Source organism: Nycticebus coucang, chromosome 2 (genome assembly GCF_027406575.1).
Source record: "Nycticebus coucang isolate mNycCou1 chromosome 2, mNycCou1.pri, whole genome shotgun sequence".
NCBI lineage: Eukaryota > Metazoa > Chordata > Mammalia > Primates > Lorisidae > Nycticebus > Nycticebus coucang.
This window is the reverse complement of record NC_069781.1, coordinates 25,744,097-25,763,639: the sequence shown is the minus strand read 5'-3', so window position 1 is coordinate 25,763,639 and position 19,543 is coordinate 25,744,097. Positions and strand designations below refer to the sequence as shown.

Genomic DNA, 19,543 nt, shown 5'->3' with positions numbered 1-19,543 from the left:
TATACACACACACACATATATATACATATTCCTCGGTATGTTCCCCTTTACTGTCTAGGCAACACATCCAGACCTTGGTCAGAGACCCTGGGAAGGACAGAGACACGTGTACATAAGCCACTGGATTCCTCCCGTTAATACAGTGTGAGCATGGACAGCACCCAGATACGTGATAACACTTGTGGCTTTGTCACAACTCCCTAAGGTTTCTGTCTTCAAATATGCCATTTTCTTACTTCTTATTGCAATTGTCACAGTAAAGTTTCTATTACTAATGGTAGCTACAGAAGTAGCTATTTAGGTTTGTGGATATTTTTTAAACCTCCCACACAAGAGAAACATCCACGAATACAGCCCACTTACTAAATACATTTCCTCGGCCTCAGCTGTCTTCATGCTTCTCCACCTCAAGCAGGTTTCGTTAAATCCTGAAATGTTACTGATGGTCTGTTTTACTACAAGAGAGAAGACACGAGAAGTCAATTTCCACCCTATACCAAAAAAGACTACCTTTTCATTGAGCCATTTCCAAGGATAAACGTTCACATAGGATGACTTCTGCAGTGTTTTCATTTAGAAATCAGTGGGCACAATCTCAAAGATATGCCACTCTCGTGTTTAGGTAAACTCAGTCCTGATGAAAAGACTTAAGATTCAAAGATATATAATCAGAGGATCCCTCTTTTAAAATGTCTGTTTCTTTAAGCTAAAATTGTAATTCATCGTCCTGGGCTGTGGGTACCCTCATTTATACAAATAAATACCAGTTTGAAATTCTGAGCTGAAAGTAACATCTCAGCAGAGAATTGCTCCTTGAAGATCTGAAAAAAGCTCTCCCAAATAATTAGGTTTTTCATGATGAAAAGGAAGGGAGAATAGGGTTCTCTCGGTTTTGGCTTCCTCATCTCTTATGATCAAAGAAGCATTTCTTGGCCTCTGTTCAGTTTCATGATAATCAATCTAAAATTAGTTCAGATAAGATATAATTTAATGTACAGGGACACATCCCCAAGTAGTCAATAAAAGCTACTTATTCAAAACTCTGACATCAGAGGTCACTTTCTTCCACAATGATCTCTGACTGTGAACTGGAAATAATACAGTAGACTTGCTAAGAAGTTTCACAGAAACACTGTGATGGTAAGTCAGTGATGAAGACAACTCCCAAATTACCTGAAAAAAGCAGGTCCCGTGGCAGGCCAGTCTGCATTGTGTAACCCCCGGCCTGACAGGTTCCTGTGAATGAAGCCAAGCTGGTAGACATGCCCCCTCTCTACGCACTGTGCAGGCCTGCACAGAGAAAACCTGCACCACAGGTCACAGGCTATACCTCAAATGTTGCACCACACAGCAGGTAAGGGAAAGGACAAGTGCCAATGAGTCGGGGTAAGGCAACCCCACCACTGGGTGTGGAAGATGTATTTACAGATAAGTAGTAGTGATCCACGCAACCTCATATTTCTTAAACTTTCAAATGCAAACAGCTCCAATAGTATTAACAGTTCCAGACCAGATGGAGTGGCTCACGCCTATAATCCTCGCACCTTGAGAGGCTGAGGTGGGAGGATTGCTTGAGGTTAAAAGTTCAAGACCAGCCTGAGCAGAAAAAAGGAGATCACCCTTTCTCTACAAAAAAAAAAAGAGCCCAAGTGCCCATCGATCCACGAATGGATTAATAAATGGTGGTATATGTACACCATGGAATATTATGCAGCCTTAAAGAAAGATGGAGACTTTACCTCTTTCATGTTTACATGGATGGAGCTGGAACATATTCTTCTTAGTAAAGTATCTCAAGAATGTTAGAGAAAGTATCGAATGTACTCAGCCCTACTATGAAACTAATTTATGGCTTTCACATGAAAGCTATAACCCAGTTATAACCTAAGCATATGGGGAAAGGGGTGAGGGAGGGGGAATGATGGGCAGAGGGAGGGTGATTGGTGGGATTACACCTGCGGTGCATCTTACAAGGGTACATGTGAAACTTAGTAAATGTAGAATGTAAATGTCTTAACACAATAACTAAGAAAAGAGAAGATTTGGCCCCTAGTTCATCAAATTCTTTGAAACTTTGTTTCTTCTTCATTTATACAGGGAACAACTCTGGGCAAAATCAATCATCATTTCCTCTTTGCCCCCTTAGTATCCTGCGATTAACTCAATTATACTTTATGCAATTAGTTATTGGTCCTTGCCTATCACCCCTACGGAAGTGAAAGCTCTCTGAGGGGAGAGACATGTCCTCATCGTTGTATTCCCAGTGTCTAGGATGGTGGCAGGTACAGCATTCCTGATTATTTAAATATAAACAATCAGCAATAAGAAGAAAGCTAAGCAGCTGGTATTGCATCGACCCAATGGAATAGGAGTATTCTGCAGTTTTGGGCTGGGGCCAGGTTTGAACTCGCCACCTCCAGTATATGGGGGCCGGATCCCTTCTCCTTGAACCACAGGTACCACCTGGAATAGGAGTATTCTGAAGAAGACATGGTTTCCGCCCATAACATGCATTTAATCCAGGAGAGGAGTTACACTCTATATAACAAAAATACAATGAAGGCTGTAATACATGTCATAAATTAATGAACTAAAGAGGAGAGAGGGGGTTCAGGGAGAAGAAGTAGCATGAATAACGACATGGAGGTAGAAAAGACTTAAGAGTGTACAAGAGGTAACGTATGTCTGTAATCCCAGCTACACGGGAGGTGGACGTGGGAGGAAGCTTGAGCCCAGGAGTTCGAGACCAGCCTAAGCAACATAGTGAGACTCTGTCTCAAAACAATAACAATAGTGAAAAGAATATATTATAGATCAGAGTTCTCATTACCATGGATAATAGCTGCCCCGTAAATCTAAATCCCTCCACGTCCTCCAAAATATTCTTTGGATTAGCAAGAAGAGCAAAAAAAAAAAAAAAAAAAACACAAAACATATGGCGCCATCATAAATGGAAACAGAGAAGACTACAAACTTTGAGTTACTGTTAAATAGAGCACTAAAGGCGGAACGCCAGCAAAGCTGCTTCTCTCGCCCTTGCACAAGTCTTTGTGGAGAGTGAGGGCTCTCAATGGAGAGAGAAGAGAGAAGAGGGAAACAAAGGTCCCTAGAGTGCGCTAGATTCGCTCCCCGAAAGAGAAATTCCACCTCAAATGTGAAAGTGCTACAAAAGAGACCTGGAATAGTCAGAGCCCTGATTCAAGGGAAGGATAAAAAGCCCAGGAGGGGTCAGATAGTGGCAAGAGAATGGCACAGCTTCTGGGAAGGGAGAGTGGGAGGAAGGAAGAGGCTCCCTTTGGAGACAAAGTGGTGATGGGCAAAAGAAGCAAGAGGGAAATGTACGATCCTACAAGGCAAAAGAGAATCTAAAGCTAGAATACGCAACGCATACCCACCCTTATCAAAGGAACAAAACAAATCCCTTAAAGAAACTGCAATTTGCGCAGTGACAGAAGAGGGCGCTCTTCACCTAGAAACTCGGTGAACCATCGGGTCAGAATAGACAAAAGCAGTCTTCATTTAAAAAAAAAAGTACAATCAAAATATTTCGGTTTGTGAAGAGCTCTAAAGGCTAACAAACTAGAAACGAAAAACTGTAAATAAACCAAATGTCCTCAAACAAGCATTTGGAGATATGATGAAAACACCTTGAATCAAAAAATTGACAACAGAGATAAACAAAACCTAGGGAGGAAATGAAACAGAAGGGACTGTTCCGGAAAGAAATGAAAATATGAAACAATGTAAGAAATAAAGATTAAATTGTGTGGTGCCTAAAGAAGGACAGAGTAGAATGAAATCTACTACGGGGCATTGAAAAGTACAGGAACACAACCAAAAAGAATGAAAACAAGGAAAAGTACAAAGGAACAAAAAAATAAAGTGGTTGAAATGGAATATAGGCAAAGATCCAATATATGTATAATTAAAGTCTCTGAAGAAGAAACAAAACATTGAAACAGAATTAACATTCAAGGCCGGGCTCAGTGGCCCAGGCCTGTAATCCTAGCACTCTGGGAGGTGAGGCCAAGGAAGGTGGATCACTTGAGCTCAGGAGTTCAAGACCAGCCTGAAGAAAAAATATAATAATAAAATTAAATAAAGAAAAAATTTTTAAAGATAAGCCTGAACAATAGTGAGACCCCATCTCTACTAAAAATAGAAAAACTGAGACAAGAGGATCATTTGAGCTCAAGAACTTAAGGTTGCTATGAGCTATGATGCCACAGCGCTGTAGTCAGAGCACTAGAAAGACTCTGTCTCCAAAAAAAAAAGAATTAACATTTAAAACTATAATCCAAGACAACTTTACAAAAATAAAAAGATCTGAATAGAAATACCAAAAGGGTGTATCAGGTACCTGAGAAAACTGGCCCCAATCAACCCCCAAACTTATCCAAGTAAAAGTATTAGATCTGCCGGGGAGCAAGATGGCAGCCAAGTAACAGCTTTCTTGCATCTGGGCACTGTGAGTCTGGGGATATAGGACTCCAGGCATCTCTGGCTGGTGGGATCTGCCTATCATCACCCCTGAGAGGATACAGGGAGTCAGCGAGAGACTTCTGGACCCCAAGAGGAGAACTAAAACAGTGGAAAACCAGCAAGTGGTCATGTGTGTTCAATCCATCTAAACCCGCCCGCAACTGTAAGTTCAGTAGCAGCGAGACTGCAAACCAGAAAGGCCTTACCTGTGAACTGTTTTGGTGTCTTTGGACTTGGCACTCAGCTGAACTGCCTTGGGGAGAGCCTGAGCGGGAGTGCGGAGAACTCTGGCCTTTGTCTAGGGTCCCAGTCTGAGCCGCTGAGCCAGACGGAGCTAATAGTGTTTGGCTCTGGGTCACAGGCAGACATTGTGAGCCATCTGCCCCGGCAAGCTCCGCCCTCAGGGTCGCAGAGCTGGAATTGGGTGGGAACTGGTAACCCAGCTACCAAGTAGCCTAAGGGCGGGGTCTGAGCCGCCTTGCAGCCCTAACCCTCGGGGGCAGAGTAAGACCAGTTTTGACACACAGGGTAAGTGGATAGCCACTTCAGCAGTGATTCCAGCGACAAGCACTTCCCTGAGAAAGCTTCTGTTCAGTAAGTGAACAAGTTCAAAGTGCCTTTTAAGTGGGCTGAAGAGAGATTTAGGGTGTCTACCTGTTGGGGTTTGAGAAACTAGCAGCCTCCAGTTAGTTGTATCAGAACTGTGATTAACATCTCATACCCCAGAAGACCACGTGTTGCCCAGACAATATTCAATAAAATATACATACTGCTTTGTTCTTGGTTGTGTTTTTTTTTTTGTTGTTTTTTTTTTTTTGGTTTTTTTTTTTTGTTTATTTTGATGTTGTGGATTGTTGTTTTGTTTTTTAAGTTCAACCTTTTCCATACAGATCCTTTTTCTTTCTCAATTTTTTTAGTTTAATTATAATTTCCCATTGCTGCCTATTTCGATAATTAGAACTTCATTTTTGTTAGTGTTTCTACCACTATTATTTGTTTTTTCCAGCCAATTTTATCCCGTAAAGTTTTCTGTTTGCTTGTTTTGGTTTGATTTATAGCATTTTTGTCTTTCCTCTCTACTTGGTGGAGGTGGGGTACTGTGTCTGATCAGGTGAGCAAAGAGCTGCTGACCTCAAGGGAACCACCCAACTGGGCACCCCCAGAAGGTGGTTTTTTTTTTTAAGGTTGTATCAAAGTAACCTACTGTACACCTATATTGCTCTGTCTCCCTCTTTCTGTGCCTCTCTGCTTTTTGTCAATATTCCCTTTACCCACCCCCTCTCCTTTCTCTATTTTTCTTTTTTTTCCTTATCACTCGGTCCTCCTTTCTTTCATCCCTTTTTTGCTCTTAAACCTTCTCACCCTTCTGGTCCTGTAACCCTTAGTCCACAGGCACGAGAACTTAAAGAGCAAGAGGAAGTGAAAGGAAAATTAGGGCAAGGAAACAGATAAAAGAAATCACCCATGAGGAAGAATCAGCAGAAAACTCCAGGCAACATGAAGAACCAGTCCAGAACAACCCCGCCAAGGGACCATGAGGTAGCTACTGCAGAGGATTCCACCTATACAGAAATGTTAGGAATGACAGAAAGGGAATTTAGAATACACATGTTGAAAACAATGAAAGAAATGATGGAAACAATGAAGGAAACTGCTAAGAAAGTGGAAAATAACCAAAAGGAAATCCAAAAACAGAATCAAATCAGAGATGAATGATATGAAAAATATAGAAAGGATATAGCAGAGCTGAAGGAAATGAAACAGTCAATCAGGGAACTTAAAGATGCAATGGAAAGTATCAGCAACAGGTTAGACCATGCAGAAGAAAGAATTTCAGAGGTAGAAGACAAAGTTTTTGAGATAACTCAGATAGTAAAAGAGGCAGAAAAGAAGAGAGAGAAAGCAGAAAGTTCACTGTCAGAATTATGGGACTTTATGAAGCGTTCCAACATACGAGTTATAGGAATTCCAGAAGGGGAAGAAGAATGCCCCAGAGGAATGGAAGCCATACTAGAGAATATTATAAAAGAAAATTTCCCAAATATCACCAAAGATTCTGAAACACTGCTTTCAGAGGGCTATCAGACCCCAGGTCGCCTCAACTCTAACCGAGCTTCTCCAAGACACATTGTGATGAACGTGTCCAAAGTCAAGACAAAAGAAAAGATTCTGCAAGCTGCCAGGAGTAAGAGCCAGTTGACCTACAGGGGCAAATCCATCAGAGTGACTGCAGACTTCTCTAATGAAACTTTCCAAGCAAGAAGACAATGGTCATCTACCTTTAATCTACTTAAACAGAACAATTTCCAGCCCAGAATTCTGTACCCTGCTAAGCTAAGCTTCAAAATTGATGGAGAAATCAAATCATTTATGGATATACAAACATTGAGGAAATTCACCACAAGACCAGCTCTACAGGAAATACTTCAACCTGTTCTACACACAGACCACCACAATGGATCAGCAGCAAAGTAAGAACTCAGAAATTAAAGGACAGAACCAAACCTCCACACTGATGCAAAAGACAAAACTAAGCAATGGACTCTCACAAAAATAAGACGAATAGAATAATACCACACTTATCAATTATCTCAATAAATGTTAATGGCTTGAATTCCCCACTGAAGAGACATAGATTGGTTGACTGGATTAAAAAACACAAGCCATCCATTTGCTGTCTGCAAGAAACACACCTGGCTTCAAAAGACAAATTAAAGCTCCGAGTCAAGGGTTGGAAGACAATTTTTCAGGCAAATGGAATTCAGAAGAAAAGAGGAGTTGCAATCTTATTTTCAGATACATGTGGATTTAAAGCAACTAAAGTCAAAAAAGACAAAGATGGTCACTTTATATTGGTCAAGGGAAAAAATACAACAAGAAGACATTTCAATTCTAAATATCTATGCAGCCAATTTAAATGCTCCCAGATTCTTGAAACGGACCTTACTCAGTCTGAGCAATATGATATCCAATAATACCATAATAACAGGGGACCTTAACGCTCCTCTTACAGAGCTGGACAGATCCTCTAAACAGAAATTAAACAAGGATATAAGAGACTTAAATGAGACCCTAGAACAACTGTGCCTGATAGACGCATATAGAACACTCCATCCCAAAGATAAAGAATATACATTCTTCTCATCACCCCATGGAACATTCTCCAAAATTGATCATATCCTGGGACACAAAACAATTATCAACAGAATCAAAAAAATTGAAATTTTACCTTGTATCTTTTCAGACCATAAGGCACTAAAGGTGGAACTCAACTCTAACAAAAATGCTCAACCTCACCCAAAGGCATGGAAACTAAACAATCTTCTGTTGAATAACAGATGGGTGAAGGAAGAAATAAAACAGGAAATCATTAACTTCCTTGAGCATAACAACAATGAAGACACAAGCTACCAAAACCTGTGGGATACTGCAAAAGCAGTTTTGAGAGGAAAATTCATCGCTTTAGACGCCTACATTCGAAAAACAGAAAGAGAGCACATCAACAATCTCACAAGAGATCATATGGAATTGGAAATAGAAGAACAATCTAAGCCTAAACTCAGTAGAAGAAAAGAAATATTCAAAATCAAATCAGAGATCGATGAAATTGAAAACAAAAGAATCATTCAGAAAATTAATGAAACAAGGAGTTGGTTTTTTGAAAAAATAAATAAAATAGATAAACCATTGGCCAGACTAACAAGGAATAGAAAAGTAAAATCTCTAGGAACCTCAATCAGAAATGATAAAGGGAAAATAACAACTGATCCCACAGAGATACAAGAGATCATCTCTGAATACTACCAGAAACTCTATGCCCAGAAATTTGACAATGTGAAAGAAATGGATCAATATTTGGAATCACACCCTCTCCCTAGACTCAGCCAGGAAGAAATAGAGCTCCTGAACAGACCAATTTCAAGCACTGAGATCAAAGAAACAATAAAAAATCTTCCAACCAAAAAATGCCCTGGTCCAGATGGCTTCACTCCAGAATTCTATCAAACCTTCAAGGAAGAGCTTATTCCTGTACTGCAGAAATTATTCCAAAAAATTGAGGAGGAAGGAATCTTCCCCAACACATTCTATGAAGCAAACATCACCCTGATACCAAAACCAGGAAAGGACCCAAACAAAAAGGAGAATTTCAGACCAATCTCACTCATGAACATAGACGCAAAAATTCTCAACAAAATCCTAGCCAATAGATTACAGCTTATCATCAAAAAAGTCATTCATTATGATCAAGTAGGCTTCATCCCAGAGATGCAAGGCTGGTTTAACATACGCAAGTCTATAAACGTTATCCACCATATTAACAGAGGCAAAAATAAAGATCACATGATCCTCTCAATAGATGCAGAAAAAGCATTTGATAAAATCCAGCATCCTTTTCTAATTAGAACACTGAAGAGTATAGGCATAGGTGGCACATTTCTAAAACTGATTGAAGCTATCTATGACCAACCCACAGCCAATATTTTACTGAATGGAGTAAAACTCAAAGCTTTTCCTCTTAGAAATGGAACCAGACAAGGTTGTCCTCTGTCACCTTTACTATTCAACGTAGTGCTGGAAGTTCTAGCCAATACAATTAGGCAAGACGAGGAAATAAAGGGAATCCAAATGGGAGCAGAGGAGGTCAAACTCTCCCTCTTTGCTGACGACATGATCTTATACTTAGAGAACCCCAAAGACTCAACCACAAGACTCCTAGAAGTCATCAAAAAATACAGTAATGTTTCAGGATATAAAATCAATGTCCACAAGTCAGTAGCCTTTGTGTACACCAATAACACTCAAGATGAGAAGCTAATTAAGGACACAACTCCCTTCACCATAGTCTCAAAGAAAATGAAATACCTAGGAATATACCTAACGAAGGAGGTGAAGGACCTCTATTATAAAGAAAACTATGAAATCCTCAGAAAGGAAATAGCAGAGGATATTAACAAATGGAAGAACATACCATGCTCATGGATGGGAAGAATCAACATTGTTAAAATGTCTATACTTTCCAAAGCAATCTACCTATTCAATGCCATTCCTATCAAAATACCAACATCGTACTTTCAAGATTTGGAAAAAACGATTCTGCATTTTGTATGGAACCGGAAAAAACCCCGTATAGCTAAGGCAGTTCTCTGTAACAAAAATAAAGCTGGGGGCATCAGCATACCAGATTTTAGTCTGTACTACAAAGCCATAGTGCTCAAGACAGCATGGTACTGGCACAAAAACAGAGACATAGACACTTGGAATCGAATTGAAAACCAAGAAATGAAACTAACATCTTACAACCACCTAATCTTCGATAAACCAAACAAGAACATACCTTGGGGGAAAGACTCCCTATTCAATAAATGGTGTTGGGAGAACTGGATGTCTACATGTAAAAGACTGAAACTGGACCCACACCTTTCCCCACTCACAAAAATTGATTCAAGATGGATAAAGGACTTAAACTCAAGGCATGAAACAATAAAAATCCTCCAAGAAAGCATAAGAAAAACACTGGAAGATATTGGGCTGGGGAAAGACTTCATGAAGAAGATTGCCATGGCAATTGCAACAACAACGAAAATAAACAAATGGGACTTCATTAACCTGAAAAGCTTCTGTACAGCTAAGGAGACAATAACCAAAGCAAAGAGACAACCTACACAATGGGAAAGGATATTTGCATATTTTCAATCAGACAAAAGCTTGATAACTAGGATCTATAGAGAACTCAAATTAATCCACATGAAAAAAGCCAACAATCCCTTATATCAATGGGCAAGAGACATGAATAGAACTTTCTCTAAAGACGACAGACGAATGGCTAACAAACACATGAAAAAATGTTCATCATCTCTATATATTAGAGAAATGCAAATCAAAACAACCCTGAGATATCATCTAACCCCAGTGAGAATGGCCCACATCACAAAATCTCAAGACTGCAGATGCTGGCGTGGATGTGGAAAGAAGGGAACACTTTTACACTGCTGGTGGGACTGCAAACTAGTACAACCTTTCTGGAAGGAAGTATGGAGAAACCTCAAAGCACTCAAGCTAGACCTCCCATTTGATCCTGCAATCCCATTACTGGGGATCTACCCAGAAGGAAAAAAATCCTTTTATCATAAGGACACTTGTACTAGACTGTTTATTGCAGCTCAATTTACAATCACCAAAATGTGGAAACAGCCTAAATGCCCACCAATCCAGGAATGGATTAACAAGCTGTGGTATATGTATACCATGGAATACTATTCAGCCATTAAAAATAATGGAGACTTTACATCCTTCGTATTAACCTGGATGGACGTGGAAGACATTATTCTTAGTAAAGCATCACAAGAATGGAGAAGCATGAATCCTATGTACTCAATTTTGATATGAGGACAATTAATGACAATTATGGTTATGGGGCGGGAAACAGAAAGAGGGAAGGAGGGAGGTGGGTGGGGCCTTGGTGTGTGTCACACTTTATGGGGGCAAGACATGATTGTAAGAGGGACTTTACCTAACAATTGCAATCAGTGTAACCTGGCTTATTGTACCCTCAATGAATCCCCAACAATAAAAAAAAAAAAAAAGTATTAGATCTGACTTTAAAGATAAAGAAATTCCACTGGCAGTCTCAATCGGGGGCAAAAAATAAAAAATAAAAAAATAAAATCCTCAGGGTCTCCACTCAAAAAAATAAACAAATAAGACCCAAGGCAAAAGAATTAGGCTGCATCAGACTTCTCAAAAACTGTGTAAAAAGCAGGGCAACCAAAGAACTGAATATTTTTAAGAAACTCATCAAGAAAGTGAGAACTGAGATTTTTACATCCAACCAAGCTATCTTTCAAGTATCAAGGCTATAGAGAAATGAAACTAAATATGTGAGAACACAGAGGCTACTGTACTCTTGAGAAGTCTGTTAGAAGATGAGTTTCATTCAAGATACAACTGAGGAAGCTTCATTCAGTGAAAGGATTGCTGGTAAGCAGTTGATATATTAAATTGTAGCTCTAAGACCAAAACAAAGATGGGGTAGAGAAGTGACATATAAATGCTATAAAATACAAATAGCAGGGGGGCGGCACCTGTGTCTCAAGGAGTAGGATGCTGGCCCCATATGCTGGAGGTGGTGGGTTCAAACCCGACCCTGGCCAAAAACCGGAAAAAAAAAAAAATACAAATAATACACCTACAAAATAGGGAGGAGACGTGACAGAGAAAAAGGAAAATAAACTAACTGAACATCATAAGATCAGTGATTGTTAAAGGATGACATTAAAACTAACAAACCAGATGGGAAAAAGTTAGATGAGAAAGCAAGAAATAGAGCATTTTTAAAAGGCAGCCACTAGAAAAAATAGTTATAAATCTTCCTTTAAAAATAAATAAAAGTAGAATAGCAAAAAAAAAAATCACAGAAAGAAATGCAAAAAATACAACACATATAAGTTGTTATAAAATAATAGAACAGAATTGTTTAAACATATCAGTCCTATCAGTAGCTGTACATGGACATAAGTTGCAGATTAAAAGGTAAAAAGATTTTCAATTTAAATAGAGTTCAAAAAAAAAAGATAAAATATCTTCAATTTGTCTTGTAATGGAAGATCCAATTAAGTGTTATATACAGAAGGGACACCTAAAATAAAATGATCCAGAAAGGCTAAAGTGATGGACAATGATAAACCAGACGAATGGAAACCAAAAGAAAATAGAGATCACAGGTGTGGTCCCTGTGGCTCAAAGGAGAAGGCGCTGGCCCCATATACTGGAGGTGGTGAGTTCAAACCTGACCCTTGCCAAAAACTGCAAAAAAAAAAAATAGAGATCACAATCAAAGTAGAATTCTGAGTCTAAAAGCATTAAATACAGCAAAGAAGGACTTTTTTTTTTTTTTTTTTTTGAGACAGTCTTACTATGTCGCCCTTGGTAGAGTGCTGTGCAATAATCACAGCTCACAGCAACCCCCAACTCTTGGGCTTAAGCGATTCTCTTGCCTCAGCCTCCCAGGCTTAAGCGATTCTCTTGCCTCAGCTGGGACTACAAGCGCCCGCCACAATGCCCGGCTATTTTTTGGTTGCAGTTGTCATTGTTGTTTAGCAGCCCTGGGTCGGGCTCGAACCGGCCAGCTTTGATGTATGGGGCTGACGCCCTTCTCACTGAGCTACGGCACCACGCCAAGAAGGATGTTTTTGAATGCTGAAGGCCACAATTGACAATGACCATATAACACAACCACCTTTGTAAAGAAAAAGAAAGCATGAGAAAGGATACACATATAATAATTATGAAAGCAGAAATTAATGATGGAGAACAAGAATCAGGAATTTTTTATAAAGGGACAGAAATGTACATATTTTAGGATTTTGCCTGGCCAGACAGTTCTGTCACAACCACTCAACTCTGCCTTTGTTCGAAGAAAATTTATTTATGAAAACAGGTGACAGGCCTGATTTTGCCCACAGGCCATACTCTGCTAATCCCTGATTGGGGGGTGGGGGGAATAGATAAAATTAATAAACCAAAATCTTGGGAAATACTATAAAATAGATAAACCATTAGCTAACATATTCAAAAAAGGAAAAGAAAATGAAAAAAGGGAGAAATATTCACTGAAACCAAAGAAAATTCAAAAAATTAAACAAAACTACTTTGTAGACCAATATACAAATAAATTTTAAAATTTGGATGGGCACTTTGGAAAGTCAAGACAGGACTATCACTTAAGATTGGGAGTTCAAGACCAGTCTGGAAAACAGTGAGATCCCTGTGTCTACAAAAAATATTTAAAATTAGCTAGGTACTGTGGTGTGTACCTGTGTCCCAGCTACCTGGGAGGCTGAGGCAGGAGGACTGCAGGAGTTTGAGGTTGCAGTGAGCTACAATGACACCACTGCACTCTAGCCGGGGCAACCAGAACACGACCTTGTCTCAAAAAATAAGAATAAGTAAAAGAAATAATAATAATAAATAAAAACAAATAAAACTTAAAAATTAAACTCACACCTATTATCCCAGCAGTCTGAGAGGCTAAGGCAGGAGGACTGCTTGAACTCAGGAGTTCAAGACCAGCCTAAGCAAGAGGGAGATGCCATTTCATAGAATTTGATGAATTCTATCAAACCGTCCCAAAGCAGATAGTCCACTGCTACGTGAATTGCTCCACGAAGGAATAATGAAGGAAAACAGTCAAATGCTTTTTATAAAGCAAGGAAAATAATGGTGCCTAAAGCTTGATAAAGACAGGGCCACAACAAGAGAGAAATTATAGATCAATATCAAATAAGAATGTTGGTACAAAAATACTACAGAAAATACTAGTGAACAGAATCCAATACCACATAAGAAAATAACAATGACCAAGGGGGACATGTTTCAGGAAGGGAGAGAGGGACCGTGCACATGGGCAGAAAGGGAAAATTTTTCAATTATATCACATTTAAAAGTTACAAGTAAATGAAATAAAAAGATATCTTCGTTTTCTTTCTTCTGCAGAATTAGTGAATATTTTAGACTAAGAAGTTGTGATCTCTTCTCTGATTTCAGCCTAGGGGACAACAGTCTTGGAGCCTTTTTGTCTGCACAAATGATTGGAATATGGAGGTCCTGAAGAGAATGAGATGAACCTTTTGCCTTCAGAGCCATTTAGGACCCATTTAGTGGAGGGCTCCAATTCTAAATAACTTATTCATCTTTCTGAGTAAAGATAATGGATATGGTCCTACCTAGCTGGATTTACAAGGTCCTTATCTTTAAAAAGAATAACCATTTACTCTCTCCACCCTTGGCATATTCAGATGATTAGATATTCCAAGCAAAATACATGCCAATTTCTGACTTGACCAACTGTAAGTATGGGTTTTCAAGCTAATGGTTTATAAGAAAAGCAGGTAGACTTCAGACATAATTCTTCCACCGCAGAATACTATTACAACATTTATCATTTTGTGGGAAAACATCAGAAAAAACATTTAATTATTCATAGTCTTTATCATCTTTTGTTTGGACTTTCATTCTGTGAACAGGAATCAGTTATGGCAGAAGTTTTTTATAAGGTCAAAACAGATCTCAAGTTATGCACACTGTTAGAAAATCTGCAACAGAAAGACACCTTAAGAGTTAAGGTTTTTGGCCAGGCGTGGTGGCTCATGCCTGTAAATCCTACACTCTGAGAAGGTGAGGCAGATTGCTAGAGCGCAGGGGTTTGAGACTCTGCTAAAATAGAAATACTAAATATAGAAATAAATAAATATAGAAATAACTAAAATAGAAATACTAAAAATAGAAAAATGAGCCCAGTGTTGTGGCAGGTGCCTGTAGTCCCAGCTATTCTAGAGGCTGGGGGAGGAGGATCACTTGAGCCCAGGAATTTGAGGTTGCTAATGAGCGAGGCTGACGCCATGGCACTATAACCTGGGCAACAAAGTGAGACTGTCTCAAAAACAAAAAAAAAAGAAAGAAAGAAAGAAAAAAGAGTTAAGGTTTTCTACCAGGGCTTTATTCTCCAGAAAAAAATGTCCTGTTCCCTCTTCTTTTAATTTCTTTAAAATTTACCAACACTATTTTAGAAATATATAAATGCATGCACACTCCCTCTGCTAAAGAGAACAGATTAGCAAGCATTCTTTTATACATAAACGATACGGTTTTTAAAATCTCCAATTAGAAGTAGCCTAAATAGACAGTTGGCTTTGCAAGCTAAATATTGTCAAAAAGAATAGCTATAACTCAACTATTCTAAAAGCGAAGTTACTATTTTCATAGCTGCTCTATAAATAGCAGTATCATTTTAGTTACCCTTGCTGTATACCTTTGTGTACAGTTTATCTTTTTTTTTTTTTGCAGTTTTGGCTGGGGCTGGATTTGAACCTGCCACCTCCGGCACATGGGGCTGGCACCCTACTCCTTTGAGCCGCAGGTGCCACCCCTGTGTACAGTTTATCTAAGTGGGAATAAGACAACTGGGAGCTTTACTGTTATATTTTATTGAAATTTTTTCTTTAGACAAATTTGATATCCAGTTACAACTACCATGAAATTTTCCAGGCTAACTGTCTGTGACCATATTAGATAGAGAGGAATTCTGAGGGTTCAATCAGCCATTCATTGGCAGAACAGATTCAAACAATTCCCTTGGCTCAGTTCCCTGGGCTCAACCTTCCAACACAGGCAGGCAGCCTTCTGTTCAGACACAACCCTTTGTTATTCAATGGGCAGCACGGAACAACTGCTCTCTGGGTACTCATGAGAAAGAACATTCTCAAGCTTGATGACACCAAACGTTCATCAAATCTCAGCTGAGAGAAACGATATGTAGGCAATACTGCTTGAGAGAAATGGACTCCAGTCATACCTCCAAGTATTTAAATAACCTAAACTTACCCCAAATCAAGCCAAATCAGCAGAGAGCAGGCATTTCTAACGCATCTTTCCTGTCCACTCCATGCCAAATTGTGCTGTTTTATAATATAATAAGCCGTGTAGAAGAACAATATAAAAGTCAGCCTTAAAATCCTCATTAGTAGCCAGGTGTAGTGGCAGGTGCCTACAGGCCCAGCTACTTGGGAGACTGAGGCAAGAGGATTGCTTGAGCAATCCAAGGGTTTGAGGTTACTGTGAGCTGTGATACCACAGCACTTTACTCAGGATGATGGCGAGACTCTGGCTCAAAAAAAAAAAAATCCTCATAAAATACTGCACATACATTGCCCTATTTATGAGACAGAAATTCCTACCTAATCTTAATGTTTTGGGGGAAAATATACTTTCCCCGAAAAACACTGCTCTGTTATAACCTTATGAACATTGTAATAATTCTCTTTCTAACTGTATAAAAAAACTTACACCCAAATTTGTGAGCCATGAATAAGTTGTAAAGATATAAATTACTCTTACCCTTACTCCTACCTTTTTTTTTAAAGTCCCTGCCTTTGTTTTCTTTCTTCTTTAGCTCAGACTTCTAATCTATTACCTTTTATTTTATACACCCATGCAGATCACTTATCTTAACGTGTTTCCTAGAAATAAGATGGGACATACTCTTTAGTTTTAAAAAATTCTATATTTAATATTAATATAATAAATCACAAAGGAAAAACAATAGACTTGGCTACATAAATATCTAAAACCTTTATATATCAAAACATCATAAACAAAATTTAAAAAAAAAAAACATAAAACAGGTTGGACATGGCAGCTCATACCTATAATCCTAGCACTCCGAGAGGCCGAGGCAGGTAGATTACCTGTGCTCAGGGGTTCAAGACCAGCCTGAGCAAAGTGAGATCCCTCTCTCTACTAGAAATAGAAAAAATAGCTGGGCTTTGTGACAGACACCTGTAGTCCCAGTTACCCAGAAGGCTGAAGCAAAAGGACTGCTTGAGCCCAAGAGTTTGTGATTGCTGTGAGCTATGACACCATAGCATTCTACCCAGGGTAACAATGAGACTCTGTCTCAAAAAAAATAATAATAAAAAATAAAAACATAAACAGGAGAAAGGTTTGACAAAAGTAATAATCAAAAGACTAATGCTCTTACTATATGAATAAATTATATACATCAATAAGAATACAAAACAGACCAGGTGTGGTGGCTCAAACCTGTAATCCTACCACTTTGGAATCCAAGCTGGAAGGATTGCTTGAGGCCAGGAGTTTGAGACCAGCCTGAGCAAGAGTAAAAGCAAGAGCTCTGTCTCTACGAAAAAAATACAAAAATTATCTGGGCCTGGTGGCACACTCCTATAGTCCCAGCTACTCCAGAGACTGAGGCAGGAGGGTCACTTGAGCACAGGAGTTTGAAGTTTGCCATGAGCTATGATGACAACACTGCGCTCTAGCTCAGGCAACAGAACCCTATCTAAAAAAAAAAAAAACCCACAAAATTTGATAAATAAAATGATGATAAATCAATCAAAAACATTGGATGTTCAAATAAATGAATTTAAAGGAAGCTAAAAGTAATTTGAATTGCTCTCCTAACATAGACTCCCAGAATTACAATGTACCTTTCCTTTTCAAACCTCTAACATTACAGAAGAAAATTAATTACCTTGTTCAAGTAGGTTAAAGGTTGCCATTTACCTGTCTTCCCATTTCCATAAAGAAAAGGACTATTTTGGCTTCTCTCCACTCCCTACTCATTATTCCTCACAGGAGGTACTGTATACATGTATCTAATGGTAGGAGACTGTTGTTTCTCAAGGCACATTTCCTAGTGGACAACATTCATGTATTACAGGTCACCACCCAAACAAGATGCGGACTCTTGCTCCCTGCAACCTGCCTGTGCTTACATAGAAGGGGCATGACACATCCCTCCAGGCTCCAAGAGTAAACAGCGTCTGCTCACTGCTCTTTCCCCTGTCTTTCTGTCTGAAACGGTGTGGGTAAACCATGCAAAGCTCCCTGACAGACCCAACTGCCCACATTCCAAGGGGAAAGGAGAAGGAAGCCCCATTTGGCCACATATCTAAACCTCATCCTCCAATATAGCTTTTATCCGAAACTTGGCATTGGAGGGAGCTCCCGGGAACTTGCTGAGACTGATACTCTACTGCTCATTTATCTGTCTGTCCTGTGTCATCTCAGATGGAAAGGAGCTGGTATGATCCAGTCGTCCCCTGAAAAATATAGATGTAGCAATTGAGACCTTGAGTATAAAGACAAGAGCAGCCACAGGGAGCCAAGAACCATGGGGAAGGTGGGGGTTCTTGGTCTCTGCCGCTAGAATGCAGGAACAGATGAGGTAGTTATTCAATTATCAGGAAACCTTTGCAAACAAGGCAAACCTTTAACACAGAGACTTCTCAGGCATGAGCAGACAGAAATATTTTAGCTACCATTCTTTTTTTTTTGTTTTGTTTTTTAATCATTTCTTTGCCTATGAGGGCCTTTAAATTGCCCAAAAATAGATATGGTCTATGTGGTTAGAGCAGTGCCACTCAAAATGTGAACTGACAGCATTGGCAAAGCCTGGGAGCCTACCAGAAATGAAATTGTGGGATCCCTACTCCGGACCTACTGAATCAGAGCCTCTAGAATGGAGCCCAGAAACCTGTGTTTTAATAAGCTCTCCAGGTAATTCTTATGCTTGCTAAGGTTTGAGATGCACAAAGGTAGCATATGTAGCAGATTTTGGAAATATTTTAAAGAGCATTTTGGGGAGCTGAACAGTAGGAGCTAATACTAGATATACTGTCCAAATTCCGTTCCTTTATATCCCGTTTGGAACTTCAGGACTAAGGAGAGAATTATGAAAAGACTGGATCCTGGAAACCCTATGGTTTTTCCATAGGTTCAGGATTCACCCCTACACCACAGGCTTTCAAATTGCTTTAGATTATTTATTTCACAGAAACCCAGACCGGGGATTATACCGAAGGGATTCTTCTTAGGTTGAAATAGAAAAAAAAAAAAAAATCCAGTGGAATTATTACAAATTCAAATGTTAAGAAGGAATAATAAAAAGTATATGCCTAGATGGCTCAGCGCCTGTAGCTCAGTGGTTAGGGCGCCAGCCATGTACACAGGAGCTGGCGGGTTCGAATCCAGCCCAGGCCTGCCAAACAACAATGACAACTACAACCAAAAAATAGCAGGCATTGTGGTGGGCACCTGTAGTCCCAGCTACTTGGGAGGCTGAGGCAATAGTCACTTAAGCACAATAGTTGGAGGTTGCTGTGAGCTGTGACACCACGGCACTCTACCCAGGGTGACTGCTTGAGACTCTGCTTCAAAGAAAAAAAAAAAAAAAAAGTATATGCCTAGAACTCTCTTTTTCTAGAAGTGAGATTTTCCCAGGCTCTGGGAAAGAAATGAAATCAATGTACAAAATAGGCTTTGGACCTACAGCTAGAATAAGATTAGGCAAAAATGAAATAAAGTGAAGGCAACAGCACTAAGGAGAAGAAGAAAATTTGAAATCATATTGACCTGTCCAGAAAAATATGACAAGGAAAAGTTTTAAATAGGGGAGCCAGAATAGGCATTCATAGGGAACTCCTCCTTGATAATTACAACTGGGATAATCTGTAGTTACAGGAAATATGAACATATTTAAAAA

General features: G+C 39.3%; 1 protein-coding gene across 2 annotated transcripts in view; it reads right to left on the bottom strand.

Moving 5' to 3' along the window:
* The window catches only part of SUSD1 (sushi domain containing 1), a 133,101-nt gene that overhangs the window by 37,444 nt on the left and 76,114 nt on the right, over window positions 1-19,543 (bottom strand). For both annotated transcript variants that reach the window (XM_053565695.1, XM_053565702.1), the window contains one exon: window positions 364-455. In XM_053565695.1, the coding sequence (XP_053421670.1) occupies window positions 364-455 (92 nt within the window). The remainder of the gene's footprint in view (window positions 1-363; window positions 456-19,543) is intronic.